Source organism: Pagrus pagrus, assembly GCF_965226575.1.
Source record: "Pagrus pagrus genome assembly, chromosome: 21".
Classification (NCBI taxonomy): Eukaryota; Metazoa; Chordata; class Actinopteri; order Spariformes; family Sparidae; genus Pagrus; species Pagrus pagrus.
In genome coordinates, this window is record NC_140208.1 from 22,372,668 (window position 1) to 22,397,599 (window position 24,932).

At 41.4% G+C, this 24,932-nt stretch overlaps 1 protein-coding gene across 15 annotated transcripts in view; it reads left to right on the forward strand.

The window, feature by feature from the left end:
• The window catches only part of LOC311250962 (RNA binding protein fox-1 homolog 3-like), a 655,829-nt gene that overhangs the window by 458,862 nt on the left and 172,035 nt on the right, over positions 1 to 24,932 (forward strand). The window contains exon 1 of one of the 15 annotated variants that reach the window (XM_084343149.1): positions 23,855 to 24,414. The exons of the other annotated variants lie outside the window; for them this stretch is intronic. Coding sequence (XP_084199275.1) covers positions 24,289 to 24,414 — 126 coding nt within the window. The 5' untranslated portion in view covers positions 23,855 to 24,288. Of the gene's footprint in view, positions 1 to 23,854; positions 24,415 to 24,932 lie in introns of those variants that run through there. 15 annotated transcript variants of the gene reach the window in all.

Sequence of the window (24,932 nt, forward strand, 5' to 3'; positions counted from 1 at the left end):
GAGGGGAGCAGTGGAAAAGCAAGTTGTCAATTAAGCAGTGGGTGCTGTTTACATCGATAACATACGTTACCTTCTCAAATCAGCCAGCGGCGATTTGACAAGCTGAGTTGCAGGCAACACCATCAGCTGGCATGGTTTTGTGCTCTAGACCAGCTAGAATGTCTGTGGTTGAAAGTGAGACACCTGAGACTCCCACGGCATTTATCTGCTATGTTGTGTGTGCGGTGCCCAGGATGAACTCATTGAACATCAAATAGCCTCATCTGACCTGCTTATGAAATCAGTGTACTAATCAGTGGAACTAATCCCCAACTTTGTGGCAGTTGCTAATGCAATCAACACAAATTTATCAGTGTCCCAGTCACCTCTGCCTCTCTAAAGTTCAACTTTATTTCCGTTCCTACCATCCATACTGCTGCCCACTATTGTGGGAGACACTAAACACTATTGATGTCTCTAGCAGATTGTCTTTCACCAACTGTGCTAAGTCTCCTCGTCCAGATATGATTCCCCCAAGAATATTAAAAAGAGTTTGCATGTGAGATCAGCATCTCTGTAATACCATCAGCAGCTCATTTGATGAAGGGGTTGTCCCTAGCCAATGGAAAGAGACTACTGTTGTCCACATACCAAACTCCTCCCCATCAAACAATGATGAACTGAGGACGTGAACAGTTTGCTGCAGACTGGCACCTGAATGACATTTAACCAAGTTTAGATCCTATCCAACAAAGCATTCTACAACACACAATCTTGTCAGTTTGATGGACTTTGTGCACGAGATCTGTGATGGTCTAGGCTCAGTGTGCACACTAATTACAACTGATTTATCCAAGGCCTTTGATACTGTCGAAAACAAAGTGACAGTACAGTGTACTGAAAACGTCATATCCGGTTTCACTTAAAACCTACAAACACGCTGAGGCAGAAACTTGTCCATCCTAAGGACAGAACACCCAGGCATAAACAGAGTAATGTAGTTTATGCTGTTCAATGCAGCCAGGACTGCACAGAGTTATGCATTGTGGAGACAAAACAACCTCTCCATAAACGAATGGCACAACACAGGAGGGCCAACTCTGGTCAAGTTCAAGACTTTGCTGTCCACTTACATCTGAAGGAGAAAAATCATTCCTTTGAGGTCAACAATGTTAACATCTTGGCCAGAGAAGACAGATGGTCGTTCCAGTTTGACATAGATGGGTTCTTTTACTCCTCTTTCAAACCGTCTTTGAACAGAGGAGGTGGCCTAAAACATTACTTATCACCCACCTACAATGCTGTACTGAGTTCTCTCCCCAGACAGCTTGACAACCATTCACACCTGGGCTCACCTAGCACTAGCAACCCACATGAAGGCTGGTTGGGTCAACAACCCACAAGTGGCCCTCATGACTCTGAAACACAGAGCTCACACGTGTCCTTAACGACTCTGTAAGGACACTCCCACACAGAGTTTAAAAGCCTGCAGCTCCTCCAGTTAGTTAGAACTGAAGAAACCTCTTGAATGAGAGGTGAAATGTCTTCAACAAACTGAAACACGTCCAGTTGCCTACGATACAGCACTTAGTATTTACGGTATTATGATGCTTATATTGTAACAATAAAATCATTCACTGTTAATAGTGACAGTTATCTTTATGAACCTGTTATACTGCTTGAGTGGTCAATAGACAAACAAACAAACTTTAAACAAACAAATAAGTGAAAATATGAGCAGGGGCCTATAGTGAAATAACATTGTCACAACGTGGTTTCAAAACAATAACGACCGTGCAAATGGCTTTAGGATTATTACAGAAAACAGGGTGATGTCACCTGCGGTTTTTGTTTTCAAATGATCTGTAATCTTTTATTAGTTAATCTGCTTTATTACCAAATACATGGCTAATGCAATATAGAATGTAGCTCCCTGCTGTTCAACTCTACTGCAAATTATGCTAGTGACATTCTTTCAATAATGAGGTTTTAGTCAAAATTATGACCCAATTAGACCTAGTTTCACATTTATTTGATTTCACAGATGAGCCGGTTACTTTTCACCTCGCATGTAATTACGGCAGAATTAATATCAGCCACACTAATTGGGTTTCAAGGCTAAGTTAAGTAAGTAATAGCACAGAGGAGAGGCTACAGGGGACATGTGCTATTTAACTGGAGGAGTTGTTGCTCACCATGTAGAAAACGAACAATTGTCATCTTTTTTCTGCGTCAAACACACTGTGTACGCACTTTGATGTTCATATTTATCAACAGGCTTTTTAGGCTGTATTCACTGGCTGTGCATTGCCTTTAGAGCAGTTTGCAGCGTAGTGTGTGTGTGTTTGTCACCCCACCCCCTGCCCCTCACAGCCTTTCTTTCTCTATTCTTCTTTTTTCCAAATTGAAATTACATGCCTCTAAATTTCTCTCCTCCATCCCTTCATCTTGTCATTAATATTTAAAGCAACCCCTTGAGCAAAATGGTAGAGAGAGAGATAGAAGGAGAGGAGAGAAACAGAGAGAAAGAGGAAAGTGGGTGAGGGGATTGTGTATACGGGAATCCTTTAATCCAGGGGAATTAGCCATTTAATAGCGAATCGCCATTTGTAGATTACAAGGCTTAGTCTCTGGGGTGCCAACACTCTCTGACACCTGCTTAAGCACAACCTGGAAGCTCACACACACACTCATGCAGATAATGAGGAATTCTCCTTGTCTCTCACCATGTAAACAGGTACTGTACCTGGACACTGTGTATGAATGAGTCTGATAGTTACAATGCAACTTTATTATTCGCCGGACCTTTGCAATGTAAAACATTATTAGAAAATGTAAAAGTGAGATGACAGCATGAAAAATAACATAGAAGCATAATAAAGTACGATTTTCCATTCACTTTCTTTTTTTGTCCTCAAGTCTGATGGAGTATGGCTCACACAACTGGTTTACAGGAGTTAGAATAACTTCTGAGTGTTTTAATATTAACAACCAAAATGCCCATACCAGGCTGTTCCTGTAATTGTAGGTTAGCACACTTTGAAACTATCAACAACATTAAAAGGTTATAAACAAAGGGGTGATGGTTATGCTCTGTGTGGCAGTGCTCATGACAATTTTTTTCCTCATGTTCATTTAAAATATAACCGAGCTAAGTGTAGGATCTGTAGAGAGAGCGGCCAGCTAAGCCTCTGCAGCCTACTTCTGCTGGATGGCAGTGTGCTCACAAACCTTGTTTCTGGCAATCCTCCACAAGTCCCTGGTACTTGGCCATCTTCCTTTCGAATGGCTCCTTGATGTGGTCTTCCCAGGGAACGGTCAGTCCTGTCAGGGCAAGTTGTTTAGTGGCCTCTGACAAAATGACAATGTCTAGTCACAAAGATATCACTGCGATATATGCCGGGAACTTGAGTTGCCTGCCCAGGTCCACCATCAACTGCCAGTCCTGCGTGGTAGGGTAGACCTTCAGAAACTCTGGGTTGTGGTTTGAGCTGCTCTCCTGCCTTGACAAATGTCATGTACATTCTTGGGGGAAAGTGGTGCCTGCTGTTTGTCATGGCTGAGGAGACACTCTCGGCCACTGCTTTCAGAACCTGGTCATGTTGCCAACGGTAGTGACCATCCCCCGGGGCCTTCAGGCAGCTGCTCAGGATGTGCCCAAGTGTTTCTCTCCCAGAGCAGAGAGGGCAGGAAGGTGTGTCAGCCTTACCCCAGAGCTGGAAGTTTGCTGGGCTTGGAAAGGTGTCATACACAGCTTGGATCAGGAATTTTACGGCTGGGGCTCTCTCAGTCCAGATAAGCGTTCACTCTATCACACTCTCCCATCTCATCCATGCCCCCTGCTGTCTCATGCCTGCCACTCTGCTTGTCCTTGTTTCATGTACTGCTGCTCACACTTCCTCCTGAACAAGTTGCCTCCTCTCCTTGCCCTGGCTCTGGTTGTATTGAGGTGATGGAAAGCTTCAAAGCCTCCTCTTTCCTTCGCCACTGCTCCCACTACTGCCTTGTGCCTCAGCCTCGCTTCTGCTGTCTCCAGCTCCTGAGTGGCACTCCATTTCCTGCCAGTACGGCTCTCAATACTGGCCACTGAGACTTTTGGGTCTTTGGAGTCTCAGTGCTGCTCATCTGGAAGACCTTGAACTCTTCCGTGGTGCTGTTAAATGAAACCTGCAGGATGTTATTCCTGCTGTACAGACTTGCACTGCTTAGGCTGCATGGTAAGCTGAGCCACCTGGAAAGGTATCTGCTGATCTTCCTCACCATTGCCTAGGTACATCGTAAACCAGCAGAGGCCAGAGAATCTGGGGCAGGATACCATGTTGGTAAATCCGGGACTTTTCCTGGCAGTTCTGACTTGTCCATTCTGCTGAGCTCGGTCTCTAGCTCCTTGATGGATGTCTGGATGGTTCTCACGTCTCTGAGGCTTTGGTCAAAAAGTTTTCCTAAACTCTTGACTGGTTCTCGATGATGGATGGCATCATTGTGCCCTCCAGGGTGAAGTGTAACTTATCAGAGACTCTGCCTCTCTTGTGACCTGGATTTGGCTGGCTTAAAGCTCATCCTTGCCAAGTTGTTAAGCCTCATCAGTCCTTGAACTATCCACCTGCTGACTGGTACACAGATGCAGTAACAGTGAGGTCATCCATGTAGCCTCTGATGAGATGCAGCCGCATGCCAGACCTGGCTAAAGGGCCTCTGCACTCCACCTCTGCCGCTTTTACAACCATGTTTATGGTGAGTGCAAAGAGTGTAACTGATATTCTACGCCCGGTGATGATGCCCTTCTCCAGCCGGACCCAACTTGATGTTACTCAGCCAGAAGTGACTCCAGATTTGAAGTTGTTGCAATAGTCCAAGATAAGGTCCTTGATCTTACTGGGAACATTGTGCCAGTTAAGCGTGGTCTCTACCAACTTGTGTGGTACTGGACTGTAGGTGTTGGCCAGGTCTAGTTATAGCCAACTAGATCTCCTTTCCCCTGCCTCTCTGATCAGCTGGGTGACTGCTCCTGTGTGTTCCAGGCAGCCTGGCATACCTGAAGTCCATCCCTTCTGCACTGAGGTGTCAATATATTGGTTCTTTAGCAGTAAGTCCATCAAGTCCATCAGCCGCCGGGGCAGAATGCTGAAGAAAATTGTGCCTTCGACACTAAGCCATGATAGATCTTAACCTTAATCTGCTCAAGGTTTGTGGAATTTTCAGAGGGGGGCGCTGAGGTTCTGTGTCACGATCCACTCTGAAGAGTTGGAAGCCTGCCAGCTGCAGCCCAGAGTCCAGTATCGATCCACACAACCACGTCTCTGTGAAACACAGAACGGAAGATGAAGAAAAAATCTCACAAAACAGTGTGACCCAACACACGGGCTGTGTCCCAATTCAGGGGCCGCATCCTTCGAAGGACCCGTCCTTTGCGGCCTTCGAAGGCGAGTCCTTCAGAGAGACATTCGAAGGCCATGTCAACCGTTGTTAAATGGGACGGTCTAGCCTTCAGAGCATTTCCTGGTTGCATCACCAGATGTTCCCGCCCCTTACCCTTATGTCACGATTTCTGCTGCCCAGGCCCGCGAAAGTGATGATCTGCACCACTTGATGTCGCCATTTTCCTTCTTTCTTTCTTCTTTTTTGGGCACGCAAAGGATCTTGGGATATGAGAGGCCGTGAAGGATAGTAGCGGTGCGTCCTCCAAAAAGAGGGAAAAGAAGGCTGCATTTGTGGGGTGCATTTGGAGGAGCCTTTGAATTGGGACAGCCTTTGCGTGGCGTTGTGACGTAATTGGCCTTTAAATGCGTCCTACGAGGGATGCAGCCCCTGAATTAAGACACAGCTTCTGGGTCCTTTGAGTCCTGCTACATCTATATTTGAGAATGGAGAGTTGATGATGAATTGAGATTCACAGCCTGTGGAACGAAACTGCTCCCTAGCCTGGTGCTATGGCAGCAGATTCTGTATCTTTTGCCAGATGGCAGCATGTCGAACAGACTGCAGCTGGGGTGGGTGTTGTCTTTTAGTATCCTTTTGGGCTCTGTGCAGACATCTCACTTCGGTGTAGATGGGTATTGGTGATGTTCTGAGCGGTTTTAATCACCCGTTGTAGAGCCTTCCTGTCCTGGGCCGTGCATGAATGATGCTAGTTTTTTGGTTAGTTACCATTCAGGATATTTTCTTTTGCTCCTCTGTAAAAGTTGACCAGAATCTGGCTCCGGAATCTAGCCTTGATAAGTTTCCGTAGGAAGTAGAGCCTTTTCTGTGTTTTTTTTACCCAGGGTTTTAATGTGTGTTCAGTGATGTCATATATCAACAAATGTGTTGATGGCGTGGTGATCATAAAGACAGTAAGATCGTCCCCCAACCATCTACACTGTCTTTATGATCACCACGTCATCAACACATTTGCTGATATATGATGTCACTGAAGATGTACTGTATATTCCACAAGAATGACGTTGTTATCATGAGTGGCAGCATCTTTGAACATTTGCTAGTCTGTACACTTAAAATCCTTCTGTAGGTCTGCTGTGGCTTCATCTGTCCACACTTTAACAGTTTGAACTGATGTTTTGACACTCTTTATCATCTGAGAGTAAGATATTGTATATGAATGGTCCAGGATATTTCTTCCTCTGGTAGGGATCCTAACCCCACACTTCCTTTTCTGATGCTGATAAATGCATCTCTATCGTAGGCAAAGTGTGCTTCAGTAGAGGGGGGCATTGAGGTGAAAAGAACCGAAAAAATATATAAAAGATGCAGCAAGGTTTGGAAGGCTACTGGCCACCGCCTCTGCATGCGCCACCTTCCAATATAATTGAGTACATGTTGATTTAAGTTTGTAGTGTAGTGCCTTTGGTCTTTTTTGTGAAGATAGTATGTTATCATAAAGTCATGTATTAATTATTTGTATTTACCTATATCAAATTAAAAAAAACAAACAGATTCTGTCAAATTGTTGTGTGCCCCCTTTAGGTCCTTTATGCTATAGGAAGGAAACACACCATCCTTCCATCCTAGTTTATATGAATTGAAATAGTCAGGATGACAAAATATGTCCTTTAGATCTAAACTGACACCCCTGTCACTACACAACAGCATTTGTCAGTGCCTTCCAAATCTGTTACAAATCACTGTTACAAATAACTGTCGTGGTTTGGGCTCGAATGACTTCTTCACGAAGAAGTCATTTGAATTCCTCCTTTGCTCACATTATGATTAATACGGTTGCTGGAAGGCTTTTTCACTTGAATGTGAACATATGTAATTATGGAGAATTTGCTGAAACAGCTGTGTTGTTTTTCCTGGAAAGACAGTCTCATTTCAGCTTTGCTTCAGAATGAAATCTTTTCGGCTGCATTAAAGTGAAGTTGTTTAAACTATAACATGATGAATTTCTGTGTATTTGAATTTTTTTGGAATAAAACCCTGGAAATGCTATCTAAATTGGTGCAATGTTAACACACTGGCCCTTCATAAAGTCACATTTAGTGTTACTGAGAGACACCACAGTTTTCCCTCTCAGGTTCATACGACTTCAATAAGATGTAAGGTTTTCCTGTTTATATACAGTGCATTTGTTTAAATTGTATGTATGTGTTTGTTCAGTATAGATTCCTATGTCAAATGATCGCTTTTTACTACTCCAAGGCTCTGTTTATGGCAAGATGACTGCGAGCTGCCCTATACCACACATAAACACCATCACCTATTTCTCACACACACACACTCTCTCTCCCTCTCTCACTCAAGCTCTCTCGGCCAACACCTTGTCCCTCTCCCAGCAGTGCCAGCTGTTCCCTTTCTTTTCAACAACTGCAACGGGGTACTGCATTGATGCCAGTGGGCATCATGGCTGTGAACAGTGCCAGGCTGACACACACAAACACACACCTTGGTACGGCACATGCACTGTTGCAGTGATGTACAAACACACAAACTAAGTTTACACACACAGTCTCTCTTTTTCTACACACATGCAAATGCATATTTGTGTGTGCGTGCTCGCACACACACGGACACACACACACATACACACACCTGTCCCTGATGCAGGCAGACTGCCCACATATTGTGCCTGTGAGCCAGTGCCAAACAGTGGCGGCCTGCCTATGCTGAGGTGAACAACAGGGAATGCACAACCTGCGGTTTGTGTCAGCTCAGAGTACTGTACACTCAGTTTAACTTGACCACATAAACAACCAGATAAACAACACAGCTGGCGAGGGAGGCTTCAACACACACACACACACACACACACACACCAGACTCACATTTAAGGTACAAAGTCCTTTGTTAATGTGGGCCAAATAGTTTTTCCATCACTATAAGTCAAGACTTTTAAAGGGTCAATTCACCCAAAATACAAATAAAACACTGAATAAAAAATATTAAAAAAATAAATTAAACACAAGCATGCCATGGTGGCACAGCGGGACTTTTGCCACACAGAAAGAAAGTTCCAGATTCCAACCTGCCTTGTGTGTGCAAAGGTTTCAGGTGCAGTGGCTTCCCCAAAGACATGCATGTTAGGTTAATTATGTGTGAACGTTAACCCTTTCACACTGGACACAAAAACCTTTAAGATTTGGCTTTTGTCTTTAATGTGAATGGGTACAATTGGCATTCACTCCAGGGTTAAATGACTCTGCAGTAGTCATAGGTTTTTATCAGCTCCAACTCTGATCGGCTGTGATGGAAATGCAACACCTGGGTGGGCATGCGTATTTTTGGCCCTTGTCAGGTCTGACGCTTGGCCTACCATTGTTAAGTTAAGGTTGCTGGCTTATTAGTACTTTTCCATCCATCTCTGTCCAAGCAGAGTTCAAACATCATTCAGTTTGCACTGAGTTTGAAAGAGAGACTGAAGTAAAAGATTTTGAAAAACTAACTTGTCTGAGCCTTGTTAGCTGTCTGATCAGTACTATGCATGTGCAACTCTCAAGAAAGATGGGAAAAAAAATATGTATCTAATTCTGAATGTTATAGATTAATACTTTTTAAAAGAAATTTAACGTCTTCAGAATGTAGTCTGATGAGGTATATGATCTGTTGTTTCTACTATTGCCAGTTTTCCAGCATGCCTGTAGGCTTTACAGCTGGCACAAAATTTGTGTGTGTGTGTGTGTGCGTGTAATTTGCAGAACCAACCTGGAGAGTTTATAATGCTTCCTTCTGTATAAAAGCAGAGGCATTGTTAGGATAATGAAACACTGGAGGCTTAGGCGAGTCCAGAAATCTTTAGATTTTCATGCGACAGTAGTTCTATTTTCAGCTTATTTCTGGGTAAAATGAAAAAGACATGAGATGCTGTGCTTTAACAAAAGGTTCTGGCACCTCATTTATAAAACTGTGTGTAGGATACACCTCAAAAGGTGGCGTGGGGACGAAACACAAAGTATTGTGATTTGCAACATAGTGCAAACACATGTCCTGTACCAGTTTTCCCCTAAATCACAATCAATACGAAATGTGACACACCATCTGTAAGCTTCATGTAATAGTTGCTTATCAATAGTAGAGTAAAAGAGTAAACATTTCACACACTGTTAAATCCAAGGTCCTGGAAGTTGAGATAAGAATAAAGATGTTGTATGGTGGATACAGTGTGGACATTAAAAATGTAAAAAAAGACGTTGAGTCGCAACACATGACAGACAGTGAATGCTGCTGGCTCAGAAATAAAAGTCCAACATAAAAGTAGACGCTAAAAGCCCACAGCCAAGATGCAGGGGAACTAGGACATGCAGCCCATCCTCCTTGATGAGAAACTGGCAGGAACTATTGAGGGAATCCCTCCTGAGTGCAGGTGGAGAGGGACACAGGTGTGAAAGATGCACCAAATGACTCAGGTAAACTACATCATTAGTATTCCCTCGACCCTTGGGATAGTTTCCATTACTTTTAGTTGCTGTGAGTTAGAACCTCAGCTGAGTGGAGCTGGATGTGCCCAACCCCATCCTCTCCACCACACCTCAACCGGTCAGCGGGTGAGAGTTATTAAAGTGTAATTGACAATGAAATAATCACTATCCTATATACAGTAATTAACAGTTCTGCACTACACACAACTGAAAAAAAAAAAATATGAAACTATAAACTTGTATCTGCCCAGCTGAGGCATCCAAAATGACACCAGTTTGAACTAAATTTGCCTTTTCTGCACCTTATTATTTATAAGAACAATTACATGAAATGAAGGTATTGATTCATTATTACAGGACATTTTGAAGGGTTATTTTGCAAAAACAGGCATCTTAATTTGCATTTATTATCCTAAATCATGTTGTGTGTGTGTGTGTGTGTGTGTGTGTGTGTGTGTGTGTGTGTGTGTGTGTGTGTGTGTGTGTGTGTGCGTGTGCGTGTGTATGTGTGGAGGGAAGTATCAAACAGGTGTTAGTTTATTTGTTTAAAGGATGGCTTTTATCCATTTTTGCAAATGAAATCCTACACAATGATAGTCTCATTTCTCCATTTTATGTGTGTATGCATGGGTCAGAATTTACATGGAGGACCTCACATTCTTCAAAAAGTTGATTTAGAAAGTTGATTGAGAAAGAGGTATACACCTGGTCAGGTGCATAGGCAGTGCATGCAATCAGAGTTGTCACTTAATTTTATTATAATATTTATTTTCAGCAGCAGGAGTCCCATATGGAAATCTAAATATATGAAATATACAGTGTTTCCCCTACATGTATCCAGTTAGTCAGAATTGTTATTTTTACTACAGGAGATGAGAGATGGAGGAAAGGGGAAGAGAGGGAAGAGAGGGAAAAGAGGAGAGGAGGAGTAGCGAGGGCTGTGTTTTATCTCTTACAGTTAAATTACATTATTTTGCACTATAATGCTTCATGTAGCTTCTGGTCAATTAACACACCTGTGAGTAAGAGGAGAAGAGAGGACGCCTTCTTATAACTTTACAAACTAACGTTGTATTCTATTCCCTGTCACACACGTCAGCCTAGAAGCACAGAAACAGAGAGGACTCTAAAACTAAAGTTTTATGTATTTTTCTTGCTACTGATGCTTCATATGCAGACCAATTCTCACACACACAGGTAAAGCATTGCGCTTTGTCCACATCGGCTGCCTGTTTAGTTTGTGGTGGCTGCATTGCTGAGCTGCTGCTGCTAACTGCCGTGTGTGTGTGTTCACACCGGCAGCGTTGCTTCCGCAGCATGGCTCCTGCCTGCCCTCTCTGTTTATATGAACTTTGCCATTGATAATTATCGATAAATACGATGACATGATTTTCCTTTACCCCAGCTGAAAGCTGGAGGGGGAAGAGAGGGAGGGAGGGAAAGGAAAAGAGAGTGCACAAGGCTGCCGGGCTGCTGCTGATCTGCCAACCGGCATGTCCGCTCTACCTAACGAGCCCAGAGACACTGCGACAGCCAAAGTCGTTTGTGGGATTATTGGGGGACACTTCGACTTGACAATTCGCAGCATCAGCACCGTTGGTGGCACATTATCTACAAATCAACCGTGAGAAAAACACAAGCACAACCCATTAACATAAGAGTGAGAAGATGAGTGCTGACGGAGAGGAAATTGTGTGTATAAAAGGCCAGGTCAGCTTGACAATATGGCAGTGTTTTTATTTATTTGCATAATTTTATGTGTGGGTTATTCCTTGTTGTGTTAACATAAAAATGATTACCTGTGTGCCTATAAACTGGTTAAATTCAAAATAAAGAGGTTAAATGCCTGGTCTGGATGAGAATGATAAAATTAAGACTGGTTATTAAAAATGATCAATATCAATATTGCCTGACATGAAACTTTAATATCGTGATAGGCTCCTCAGCCATATTGCCCAGGCCTACTGGAAACATCATACATCTACTCAACAAAAAAGTTTGTTTTTGTAGCACAAAGGAGCTTACACTCAATTTCGTTTTGCAACCAGTTTTGTAAAATGACAAATACATTAACCATGTAATCTCTCATCCATCCCTCCTTCCACCCTCACATTCTTTCAGTTTTCATCATTAACACGTCCCAGTTTACACTCTGAACCTTCCGGGCCCCCTATCAGAATCAGATGTGAATAGTATGTACTGTGGTACAAACAAAATGAAAGGTGTTCTCGGGTTACATGAAAGTTTTGTTGTTGAGAGTGCAGAATCTTGTTTGTATTGTGTCTTGTAAAATGTATGATCTTTCTTATGGACCCCGGTGTTCACTATGCCGCTAGCTACAGCACACTGAGGATGCATTACCACAAGCTATGGAGGGAGAGAGACACGGAGAAACAGACTGAGAGAGAGGGGGAAAGAGATTGACAGAGAGGTTTATTGACAGGGGTCAGAGTCAGGTTACTCAGGTGAGTTGACGCCGACGAGGGACGGCTCCTGCGAGCTCTGGATGTGAGCTGGTTTGTAGATGAGGACCTCAACCAAACGCAGACACCATGGGACCTGACAGGCCACCATGTTTCTTTTATGAGCTTTAGCTGCAGAGTTTGACTTTGTTTGGGCTGTGTGGTCCTGCAGACAGTAAGACTGACCGATCTGACATCATCTTGATTAAATGTTAAAATAGCCAGAGGTTTTGGAGATTGCTCAACATGGAGCCGTCATACCCACCCTTGTCTTGATGTGATCTTGCCCAAAGACATGTGCTGAAGATAGATGAAGGACAAACTGGAGTGGATATAGATTTTACACCATAGTTGTGGTGTGCACATAGTCCGTCAGCAGAATTGTAATTACTGAATTATTGGTTTGAATTTACAAAAAATGTTGTTATTGTTATTTCTGAGGTCTCTGGATGACAGTTCAAGTTTCATATATTGTGTTGGCATTGGACTGTGCATCCACTGTTTATTTTTACTTCTATTTAATATAGAACAACCATGTTATATACACAATAGTGTAATGTCCAGTGGAGCTCCTCCCTCAAAGTGCAATAGAAAAACAAAGTTGGGTTGTAAGTGTAAATGTTATTAGCTGAGCAGCATTGCTCGTCACTGCAGCAAAAACTTTACATTTACATTTAATTTCTGTTTCTTCCACTGCAAATGATTAATATACGTTATAGCTTGGTAAATGTAACCTTGATGATGCATGTGTGTATAGTATCAAAAGCATGTAATGTCACACAGTGTAATAGCAAAGCTTTCAACCTTCAGACTGAGAAGTTTAATTATCAGAATTGATTGAGTTTACATTGATTTTTAAGTTTAAAGTAAATGTGCACTGTGTGGACCATAGTTGTGTCTGTCATTCTGTTCAAAACTCTGAATGTAAACTGTTAGTGTAGTTTTGTGTAGGCACTTTGGATTTCTAATGCGTTATTCATAGGAAATGAGAAAATATTAAAACTTTCTTGTGCACGCGTCATACTTTCTAGTGAGCACATGGTAGTTTCTATTGCACACTTTAAACATCATGATTTTTCTTTCCTTTTTTTTTTTTGCCCATGTCCCAACAGGGGCTCCGGAGATTTGGAATCAATATTTATTTTCTTTTTTGATCAAATGTAATCGGATTTTTATAAATTATTTCTTTCAGTAATAATCTTGCTATATTAAATAAACAGTCAAAAATGTGAGACTATCCTTATTCTCCAACAAGTTGAAAAAGGAGAATTATGTTTTCAAGACGAGCTCTTACAGCTGTGAAAGTGAGTGACTCACAAAAGAAGGTTTTACTCTTTGTGTGACATGAAATACCCAGATGACTGTGGGATGTGGACTGTTGCAGAAGGTGTGGTGGGATGAACGGCAGGCTTTTCAGTCCCTAGGGAGGCAGAATTACTTGTCTGACTGTGGATAAATCAGCCGGCAGTGCGCAAAGGAAAGTTAGGAGTTACTTGTTATATAATAGATAAAGAGCATCTCCACAGGGATTCTGGCCCTCCCTATTGTCACTCCTGTTCCCTTCATCCTTCTGTCCCAAAGTGTCCACTAATTTGGCGGTCTGCCTTCAGAATTTTCACTTTTATATCTCATTCCTCGATCCCACTCAGTCCTCCAACTTTCACACTCATCTGTTATGTACAGAGTCAGCTCCCCCACTCTTCCCCCTCTCATTTACTGAGTGTTGAAGAGGAAAGGAGGAGTGGGAATGATAGCATGACAAAAAGCTTTGTTGTTACTGTGTCAGCACACCACTCTGTATTCTCTCTCTGGTTTCCTCCTGGGCCTCTCTTCTTATTATTTCCCACTCTCTCTTCCCAGTTTTATTCCATTCCAATAATGCTTAAGCTCGTTGCTCCTTTCCATGTCTTCTTTTCACTCTCCTGCTCTCTTCTTTCTAGGTTCTTCACAAAACAACTTAATTTGTTTGTTTGGGTAGCAGGTTTGATGACCCAAAGAGCAAATCAATCTACTTGAGGAATCCGGCCCCAACTTTTTTGCGCTCAAACTTTGCTTTAAAAAAAAAAATGCTTCTCTTGAAAATTCAGGCTCACACAAAAAGTTGTTTTGCTGCCTTTTCATTTCTCCTCTTTTTCTCCTTCCCTCCTTCTCTCTCCGTCTTGTTTTGGAAAATCACCAGCACTGCAAAACAACATCTCTGAAATGCCTGCTGCTGACATGGCCAAAACATGCCGCCTCTGGGAAACGTAGTTTCCATCCACCCGCCTCATTTCCCAAGATGCTTCAGGGCTCTGCTTCTATAAATCAGATGCTCTCGTTTCCACAGAAATGCAAATGTTGGTGGTGGTGCACTTAAATTCTCCCAGAGATATATTACTGCCTCTTTCCTGTGTGTGTGTGTGTGTGTGTGTGTGTGTGTGTGTGTGTGTGTGTGTGTGTGTGTGTGTGTGTGTGTGTGTGTGTGTGTGTGTGTGTGTGTGTGTGTGTGTGTGTGTGTGTGTGTGTGTGCGTGCGTGTGCGTGTGCGCGTGCGCGTGCGTGTGTATGTGTGTGTAGCTAAGAGATATATTGCGGTCGACCATTTGGAGTGCTAAAGCAGAACTGGATGGATTGAGAATTGCATTTCTGTGACGTCAAAATATAAAAAGCTACTGGACTGCGTCCTGAGGACCAGGTTCTTATTTTGCTTCTCAATGCATAAAGATGGAAGTAGATTTCTTCTATTTCACCCTCTTCTTTTGTCGTCTGCAGCAATTCATGGCTGAAATTGACTGAAAAACTGACTTTTGTGTGTGTATCAATGTCTGTGTTTGTGGAAGCTTACTATACTTTATGTTTGCACATATGTGTGTTTTGGAGAAAGAAAGGGATGAAACTGCACATGAGGGAAGAGAGAATGTATGTGAAAAGTCAGGTAAAACAAGTGAGAAGGAACAATGGATGGAGTGATGAGTATCTGGCATCTGCCGTGGCCTCTTGGCTGGGCAGCAAGGGCATCAATGATAGATGTTCCTTTAACAGATTTGCTGAACATTAAAGGCCCCATCCCTCCGCTGTCCCCTGTGGAGCTCTCACTGCCTCACTGCCTCACGACCCACCGACGGGGCCTCTGTCCCGAGCTGCTCTCCTGCGTGGAGCCCTGGTGTCAGCGAGCTCTGGATGAAATTCTGCCATGTCAGGCCCTCCATTACGCCTCAGAGCAGAGGGGAGGGGAGCAAGATTAGGAACAAAAAATGTATTTAATTTTTTTTTTTTTTTTTGTTGCTTAAAGCAGTAGCGGGCCCTTTTCCCCTTTTAACCCTATGAAAACGGACCTCCTGCGGACGGCCCTGAACAGCTTGCAGGAGGTCGTTGCTTGTGTAATCCTTTTTGTATGAATTTAAAATTGAAGGCTGTAATAGCTAGTGAATTCACTGTTTTCACAGCAGAAAGTAAAGGCTTCGTTTGCATCATCATGTTGTATGGTCTTGTTGATGTTACCTTTTATATTGTTTTGGATGAGAAATGTTCTGTCAACTAACATTTGTTGTTCATTGTTAAAACCTTCAACTTTTAAATTGCTAAAACATAACAATACATACAAAAACATAAACCCTGGCATTGTGGGCCTTCCCCATTGTTCAGGGATCATTATCACTGTGGAACTTAAACCTCAGGATGTTTCCGTATGATGTACCCTATGTGTTAAAAGTCTATTGGACTGTTGTTAATTTCATCTTATTTACTCCTCAAAATTTCACTCCAATAAAAAGAACATCGAAAAAGAAATCAATTCATATATGCTTTTGTAGAATAATGTGCACTGTCAAAAAATAAGTATTGCTGTGAGAATTAACAATGGGGCAGATAGAGAGTAAATCATCACGTCTGATTGGCTATTACTCTTCTGCGCATACAGATTAAGCCTCTTAAAACTTCCTCCATGTTGGACCTGGAAGAGTCCGTGACTGGACTGAGATCTCCCGCGGTGATGTAGTGAACGCGAGGCCAGATCGTAACGCCCCTTAGTGCCATGTGTGGAAACCAGTTGCAATGGTTTATCTATCCACCAGGAGGAGCAGTGATGATGGAGGCTGAGCCATTACTTCAGTGTGAAATCAGCTGTTCTAACTGTATCATAGGTATACAGTATTTGACGTGTGTGTACAGTATTTGACGTGTGTGAGAGAGTGTGATTTTATTTAATCATAAGTAGGTCGTCGATATTATGCTTCAGCTTTTCGTTAATCAACAGTACTGCATGAAAGTGAACGTAATATGGCCGGCGAATTAATGATTTAACAGGAAGGAAAAAACTGTGTGTCCTGTAAAGTGTATTTGTTATTATTATTATTATTATTATTATTATTATTATTATTATTATTATTGTTATTGCAGCACTCATCTGAGCGGCTGACTTTATATTCAGTGGGACAAACTATTAAAGTGTAAGAGCCGTTTTCTTGTTCGTTATTGCAGTTATATAAATGTAAGTTATCACGTTTTTAGTTAGTGCTAGACCATGCTGTCAGGTGCGTGTGGAAATCGTTTGGGTTTTTTTGCCACAGTGAAAATGTTATTTTTGAAAGGCTAAACGCCAATAAGCAGAATATTTCATTAGGTAAAAACATGCTGTGGATTTTGGAAAATTATTCCATCAATCTTTCTTCAATATCTTTTGACTTTTGGACTTAGAGAGGAGAGTGGTTTTAAGTTTGGCAGCAGAGACATGATTGGCTGATAGTGTTTGTGGCAGAATGTGGTTGGTTAAACGGAGAGGGAGTACATGAAACACCCATGGTCAGGTGAGCAAAGGAGCAGGGAGAGAGGTGAATGAAAAACTTCCTGATTGAACTTACGCTGAGCTTCATTATGTGACGTATACATACTGTATGTAACGAGCTGGTTATGTACAGTATCGTCCTGTTATTCACTCTGTGTGCCAGGGCAGAGAGGCTGCAATATACCTGACCTACACACTCAAAACAAGTAACTAAGAATTACAGTACAGGTACAGAAGCAGCAAGAGCATTTAGGACCAACAAAATATTAACTTATATTAATTTAGAACGTGACATGTCCAGGCTTTGTGCACAGAATCAATTAGGATTTTCAGTTGCAAAAATATTCATAGTGGGAAAAACATTAGGTACAGTGCACATCAGCAGCTTGGAATAAACAGTCAGCCTACCTGCTGCAGTCTGTTAACTTTGGGCAAGACTCACAGTGATAAATATTGAAGCCCATTTCTGCCAGTAATAGAAGAGGATAAGTAACCTTGATGAAAAAATATTCCCAAGATAAATCATAATTATTAGAGAAAAAGGCATGATCATGAGATAAAAGAATCATTATAAAAAATGAGATCAAATGTCAACATTAAATTTGTGCTTTTTCATACACACACACACACACACACACACACATATATACATAAACCGATCACCTCCACTTTAAAGATATTTACTGATTAAAGGACTGGATTGTTTATAATCAAGGGATATGTCATAAGGGTAATTGCAAAAGAAATCATATCTCTATTTTAACTATAAATGATTATGCTAAAAACTGCAAACTGCAAAACAAACCATTATTTTTACCACAGTAGTGATGTGCAGGTAACACTTACTGTATATCCACGGGAGCACTGCAGATTGTCCAGCAGTTATCCAAAGCACTGGACTGGACTGTAGCAGTCTCTTGACATTCTGCACATTCACGCACAAGGCACAGCAGCTTAATTTGATTTATTATTTAAATCTCCACACACTCTTTTCTTTGTTCTTATACACTTCTTAAGGTCACACACAAACACACACTCCAGATTCATACAGTGAAATTGTTCCGAGTAAAGCACCCGTCCTCCTGATAAATCCTGAGCTCCATCAGAGCTGTTAAAAAATATTTTCTCAGAAGCTGGAAATTCAGTCGATAGGGTGTACATGTATATAATGAAATACTGATTTATGTGAAAAATCATTGAAACTCTAAAGATAAAAGTTCATCATTTATGTAGTGCTCCCTATTGTGAGTGTTTTTGTGTGTTATGAGTAACAAAGTGTACTTTCTGAGTGAGATCTGTTGCCAGTGTGGTTGAATGAGCTTATTTTGATAAGTGTTATAAGTGTTTTGCTGGTTTGAGTGAGTTTTGGAGGTGAAATGAACTGTCTGGTCAGGATGTAGACTGTATGAAGAGTTCTGAAAAAGTGGCACTGGTAATGCACATTGTGTGTTAGCAATGTGAAGAAAAATAGTTTTACAAAAACCCAATTTCTCCTGTTTATTTAAAAATAAGCATGAGACACCTCAGCTCATAGGACATTTAAAAAATGCTTATTAATGTGTTTTTATCAACAATAATGACTACTGTATATTATAACTATAATTGCTTATGACTTTACATAAAATGTTAACAACAATTTTGAGGATATACCGTTCAAAAGCCAATAAAAGATAGACAACACTTAAAAGGAGAGAGGAGGAAGAGAGGAAATAAAGGGGGGAAAAGTACAATGTGGAAGATGTGTGTGTGTAAGTGTGTGTGTTTGCGTGCACGTGTGTGCATGTGTGTGAAGCATGAGGAGAGAAGAAAGAGACTTTTTTTTTTCGTTCTTTGACTTAGTGAGTGTGGTTCCACCTTGCAGAGGACAAGCACCTTAGGGGATGAAGAAAAAGAATGCCTAATGTCGTCGCCCTGTCAAGTCTCAGGCCACTTTGATTCCTCTTAACAATCCTTCTCTTTTTAAACACTGCCTTGGCTCAGCAGCGGGGACCAGCCACCGCTTTCAAAGTCACTTTTCCTGCCGAGTCAACCTGCCTGCGTCTTACATAAGGGCTCTTATGTCTCCTGCCACAGGCAGCCTTTCTCCCTCTCATTTTCCCTTAACTAATTTTCATTGACTCTCACTTGCAGTCCTGTTAGCTCACTCTTACTGCGGAGAAGATTTGCATTGTCATGGTTCGTTTTTGCTCGAAGTCGCTTTGTCTCTCTCTGTTGTGCGTTTTTACGCGCATAAAAAGTGCACACTCACCTACACTCACACACTGACCTCTTGCCGCATTGCACTCTCCTCCTCAACATGCTTCCCATTGTATCATTGTATCCTTCACATCCATCTGCATTGAGAATAAGAATCATAAGTACTACAATATGTTGAAACTGGCAGTGATGCTAAGGCGTGGATTTGAAGCCTCAATGTCACCAGCCTCCGAAGTTTCATCAGGCCCAGGTTACACTTAAAGAAGGAATGAATAAAAAGAAATGCTGCTGAAAACCTTTAGCTGCCAACCCTCCTTGACAGGTGTGACTGTGAGAAAGATCAATAACAGATGAGAACAGACAGTAATGATAACAGCTGCCCTTTGCATTGTTTAACATAAAGATTGAGTCAGTAATGCTGTCTGTGCTCTATATTTCATCAACATGCCTCACCTCTCATATGACATTTTGCACTACAAACAATGAAATGCACTGGAGGTTTCAAGTAACTGGTGACAGTTTATTGAGAGCCTGAGAGGACAAAAAGTGAAGATTGCATCAAAGCTGCATTACTCCAAATTTTGACGTACACAGTACACTTCAGCTGAAATCACAATGGGACTTTTTTTCGTTGGATTGAAATCTTTTTTATATGCTCAGCGAGTACACACAAAAAGTCAAATAGTAAATCAAACTGCAGGGTGGAAACAGTAGCAGCATGACACATTTAACCCTAACCCTTAGACCAAATGTAATGTATTGCTCTTGCTTCTGTTACATAATGTGTTGCAAGTATTCCTTTTCGTATTTCAGTCTGAGGCAAGCTCACCTAAGAAATCTATTAATGTTGGATGATTCTGCAGTACACAGTTATTGCCCAAAGTGGAACTTCAGTTCAGCAGTGGAAAGCAGTTTCACAAATTAATGTTGGATGTCAAAACGTGAGCATGTAAAAAATTGTTTTGATGGATGGATTTGAATTGGATGCAGGACATCTCAGCACAATTACATTTTAATTTATCCATGATGACATCCAAATCCTCTCTTAACATCTTAATTACACCTTAGCCATACTGTCGTTGCCATGCACAGACAGAAAATTATTTTTTTGAACAATAAATTCCATAAATAATTGACTTTTGTCTTCACTGGTAGATTTCTTTTAATGTTGAATTTTCAGTATGAGTTATTTTTTGTGGGGAAAGAACATTTGGAGTGGTTGTTTTCTAATCTCACTCTCCTCCCATATTTGAACTTACTGATGGATATTGATTATTGATTACTCTTACCAATTCAGGACTGATTTTATTGGTTTGAATTTTTGACAACCGAAGTTCTAGTAATTAGACTACATTAGGTTTGGTTGTTAATAGACTGTCATCAGTTGTCAAGTTCATTCGTAATCAATATTAAACGTTTTTACAAACGATAAACTCATTTTGCTCAAAATCAAACCATCTGAATAGAGATAAACTCAAACTGACAAATATGTTCAGGTAAATTTAGGATTCTAATTAAAATTAGATTAAAAATGCCTGTCACAATTCTGAGATGATCCACTTTCTTTTTACCCGCGGTGGTTGAGTTGGCCCCGATATGATGTCATTTTTCTTTTCACTGTGTCCTTAAGTGAGAGATCATTTTAATAAGCTCATGGAGGAACATCAAAACATTTTTTTCATCAAAAGTTTTTTGTTATCAACACTTCATTAGAAGTCAGCATTGGATTTTAGCGTAGCACTCTATATTTAGCATTTTGATATAAAATGAATATAATAAACACATGAACACACAAAGGAGATTTAGACATTGGCTAATACCTTTAGATAATGAAACATTACAGCGATATTGTAGAATAAATTGCCATTCAGTCAACCTGTGTGTGTCTGTCCATGTGTGTAGTTACTATGTTTTACAATTGTAATCAAGCAGGAAATGAAGAGACATTAAATATATGAATATCCATCAGTGGTCTGACACTGACACTCTTTCCCTCACAACTGCTTTACCTTGGTCGGTTGTCTTTAACTCACCTGCAAAATGTATTGATGGAAACCAATTAAATCGGAATACAAATTATTGACAATACATAAAAAAAAGGAAATTCACTGAAAAATACTTATTAACACAACATATAGAATAAAGCTGTGTGTGTGAGTGTGTGTGTGTGTGTGTGTGTGTGTGTGAGAGAGATAGAGAGAGAGAGCGAGAGAGAGAGAGAAATAGTCTGTGGGGTCCCGCAGGGGTCGGTACTGGGTCCAAAGCTGTTTATACTATATATAAATGATATATACAAAGTAACCAATATTTTGAAATTAATATTATTCGCAGATGATACAAATATTTTTTGTTCGGGGAACGATTTGAACCAATTAGTGGAAACAGTCAATAATGAAATGGCCAAGCTCCACTTGTGGTTCAATATAAATAAACTATCACTAAATCTAGAGAAAACTAAATACATGCTATATGGGAAGAAGGGCCACAACAAGAGTATTAACATTCAAGTCAATGGAGTGAATATCGAAAGGGTCAATGAATACAAAGTGTTGGGGGTGACTATCGATGACAGGTTAAATTGGAAAACCCACATTAAACACTTAAAAAGCAAACTTGCCAGGAGTGTGTCCATACTTTGGAAAGCGCAAAAACTACTTAATCAAAAAGCACTATATCTGTTGTACTGTGCACTAGTCTCTCCACACCTACAATACTGTGCAGAGGTCTGGGGACACACGTATAAAGGTAACACACATCCCCTGCTAATGCTTCAAAAAAAGGCTTTGAGAATTCTACATTTTGCCAACTACAGGGAACACACCAATCAATTATATATCAAATCAAAATTACTCAAATTACCTGATTTAATAAACTACCGCACAGTACAAATGATGTACAAGGCTGCCAACAAAAGCCTCCCTCACAACTTACAAACACTATTCCTACATAGACAGGAGGGACACAATCTGAGAGGGAACTTTGTTTTCAGAAAGAGAAAGGTACGAACTACATTAAAGTCTTTTACCATGTCGGTCATGGGTGTCAGACAATGGAATAATCTTGATGAGGAACTCAAAAAATCTGCAAATCTGAGTGTTTTCAAAAAAAAGTATGTAAATATGATTATTGATCGTTATAAACTGAACCAACAAGAGAGTCTGGTAAAGGTCAGAGGCAGGAATCAGCAAACGCTATGTTGAGACTACAGGGAAGACTAAACAAGTACCAACTGTACCCAAACAATAGCTGACACTGAAAAGTACAAATATCCACTTTTGTGAAGAATTCAACTGACTCTGTTGACTGTCTAGAGCTGGACTGCAGCTCTGTTCACTGCATGCTGCTGTAACATGTACGTCAAAATACAAAAGAAATATAACTTGTGGAAATAATGTATTCTGTGGGCAACGGGGGCGGGACTAGATAAGCATCTGCTTCTCCCGCTTTCCCTTTCGGCCATGTGTACTACCTGATTTTTAACTAAGATGATGTGTGATGATGACTGTCTAATAACATGCCGAAATAAATAAATAAATAAATGTCCAGCCTCTGATTAAACTAACATGGAGTCAGTGTTGTAGTACATCGAACAACAAATATAACAGTAAAATATAAATAAACTGCTGTTTGCATTTCCTCTCAGAGGCCCCGCAGAGGGACAAAGGAGAGGAGAGGAAAGTGAGGGGGTTGGGGTTGTATATTTTACTGTATCTCATTATTAAGCCATTAGCTATATCCTTTCTGGGGAAAAGCTATGCTTAAAGAAAGTATCCTCCCCACAGCTGCATTATAAATGAAACAGCTCTGTGATATTTTTTCAGTGCTGTTAAACACAGTGTTATTGTGTCCATCCTTAGTTGTTTCTTAAATAAAATTAAAATTATTGCGAAGGTTTTTTTCCACCTTCCAATAATGACGCCTTTTTATTCAGACCATTAGATGAGCAGCAAAAGAAAACTGAAATGAATTATATAACAAAGCCAAACAGCAGCTGCTTGTAACGTTCTCTCAAAACAGCGGGATCATGTAAAGGCTGGAGTAACACAGCTAAACTGATTTACAGGAGAAATAATTCATAAAGATGGAAATCAATGGGGTGATTTGAATTTTTTGTATGAAGATGGGTGTATGTGGACAGCTTTGAGGATAGCAGGTTTGCGATTTATTTTAGTTTTCTGCTTGGCAAAACAGCCGCACTACAACAGCTGTTATTATTATGAGATGGCGCTTAGCGACTGGTCTGTCCTGAACCTCTCTGGAAAGGGTTAACGGCATGGATCAGCTGCTCTCTTATTGTAATGTGTGTACACGTGCACGCGTAGAAAAAGACACACACGCTCTTTATCTCTCTTCTTCTGTCTCTCTCTCTCATGCATGCCCATTTGATGTTAGAATCCCCCAGAGACTTCCCTCCTATTCCTCCTTCTCCTCCCTCTCCCAGCCACTTCTGAGCCATCCAATCCCTTTCTCACAACCCTCCTAGCCTCTCATCCTTTCTCCAATCACTCCCTCCCTTTCCTTAAGGACCTCCCAAGCCTCCTTTGTCCCGCCTCCTGCCTCTGCCTCCTCCTCTACACTCCTTTCTGTTTCCCTCCTCCTTCCTCCAGCCCTTCTTTTCTCCCTCCCTCCGTACTCATTCGCGTGCCCTGGCTTCTCCACCTCTTCCTCAAAGTAAACATAGGAGAGAAGGACAGAAGGAGAAGCATCACTTTGGCTGTCTGCACACATTAGATTCCCACACACACTCATACACACACACACACACACACGATACGTCTGACGTTTCAGCTTCTCAGAGTGTGTGCCTGCAGTGGTGTGTATGGTGTGTGTGTGTGTGTGTGTGTGTGTGTGTCTCTGCGCGGGCATCCCTCATCTGCATCCACTGAAGTTGTAACTCTCTGACTGCTCATCGGTACTGCTGACAGAAGTAAATAAGCGAGAGGGGAGAGGACGGCAGTACAGAAAGGCAGAGGGAGAGTGGTCCAGAGAGGTTGAGAGGTGAGAGAAGCTTCGGTAGAGAGAGGTGTGACTGAGTCTCTATGAGTAAGGTGTCCCGTCTCCACATGCTGTGCTCTATGGCGAACTCCGGCTGTGTGCTACTGTCCGGGTCCGGGATGTTGCCCCACTCTCTGCAATGCCCCCCAGCCTTCCTCTATCTGCCCCAGGTAAGAAAACACCCGTCAGCACCCACAATCCCCTCTGAGCTAATACCTCTTCATATGCAACCTTTTTTTGTATCTGTATTTTCATTTCCTTGCAGAGATGCCTGCTTCTTTCCCTTACTTTCACATTATGTTGTTCTTTTTATGTCTCAACTCTTGCTCATTTTGCATCCCTTCCATATGTATTTTTCTTTATATTTTTCCTCTCTCCTCTATGCTATCTATACTTTTGAAAACTTTCACTTTAATCAGCAGTGCTGCTGGTAAACACTCAACTTCTTTTTATCATGTGCCTCTCCTGATCACACTTGCATACTCTCAGTGGCGTTGAATTCATGAACACATGGAGCAACCCACACCGCCCCGTGTGTGTGTGTGTGTGTGTGTGTGTGTGTGTGTGTGTGTGTGTGTGTGTGTGTGTGTGTGTGTGTTCAGTGGGCAGCGGGACAGGGACAGATGTCGGCTCAGAAATGAATTAGACAATAGGACCAAATGACTGCTGGCTCCCTTCTTGGAGTGGC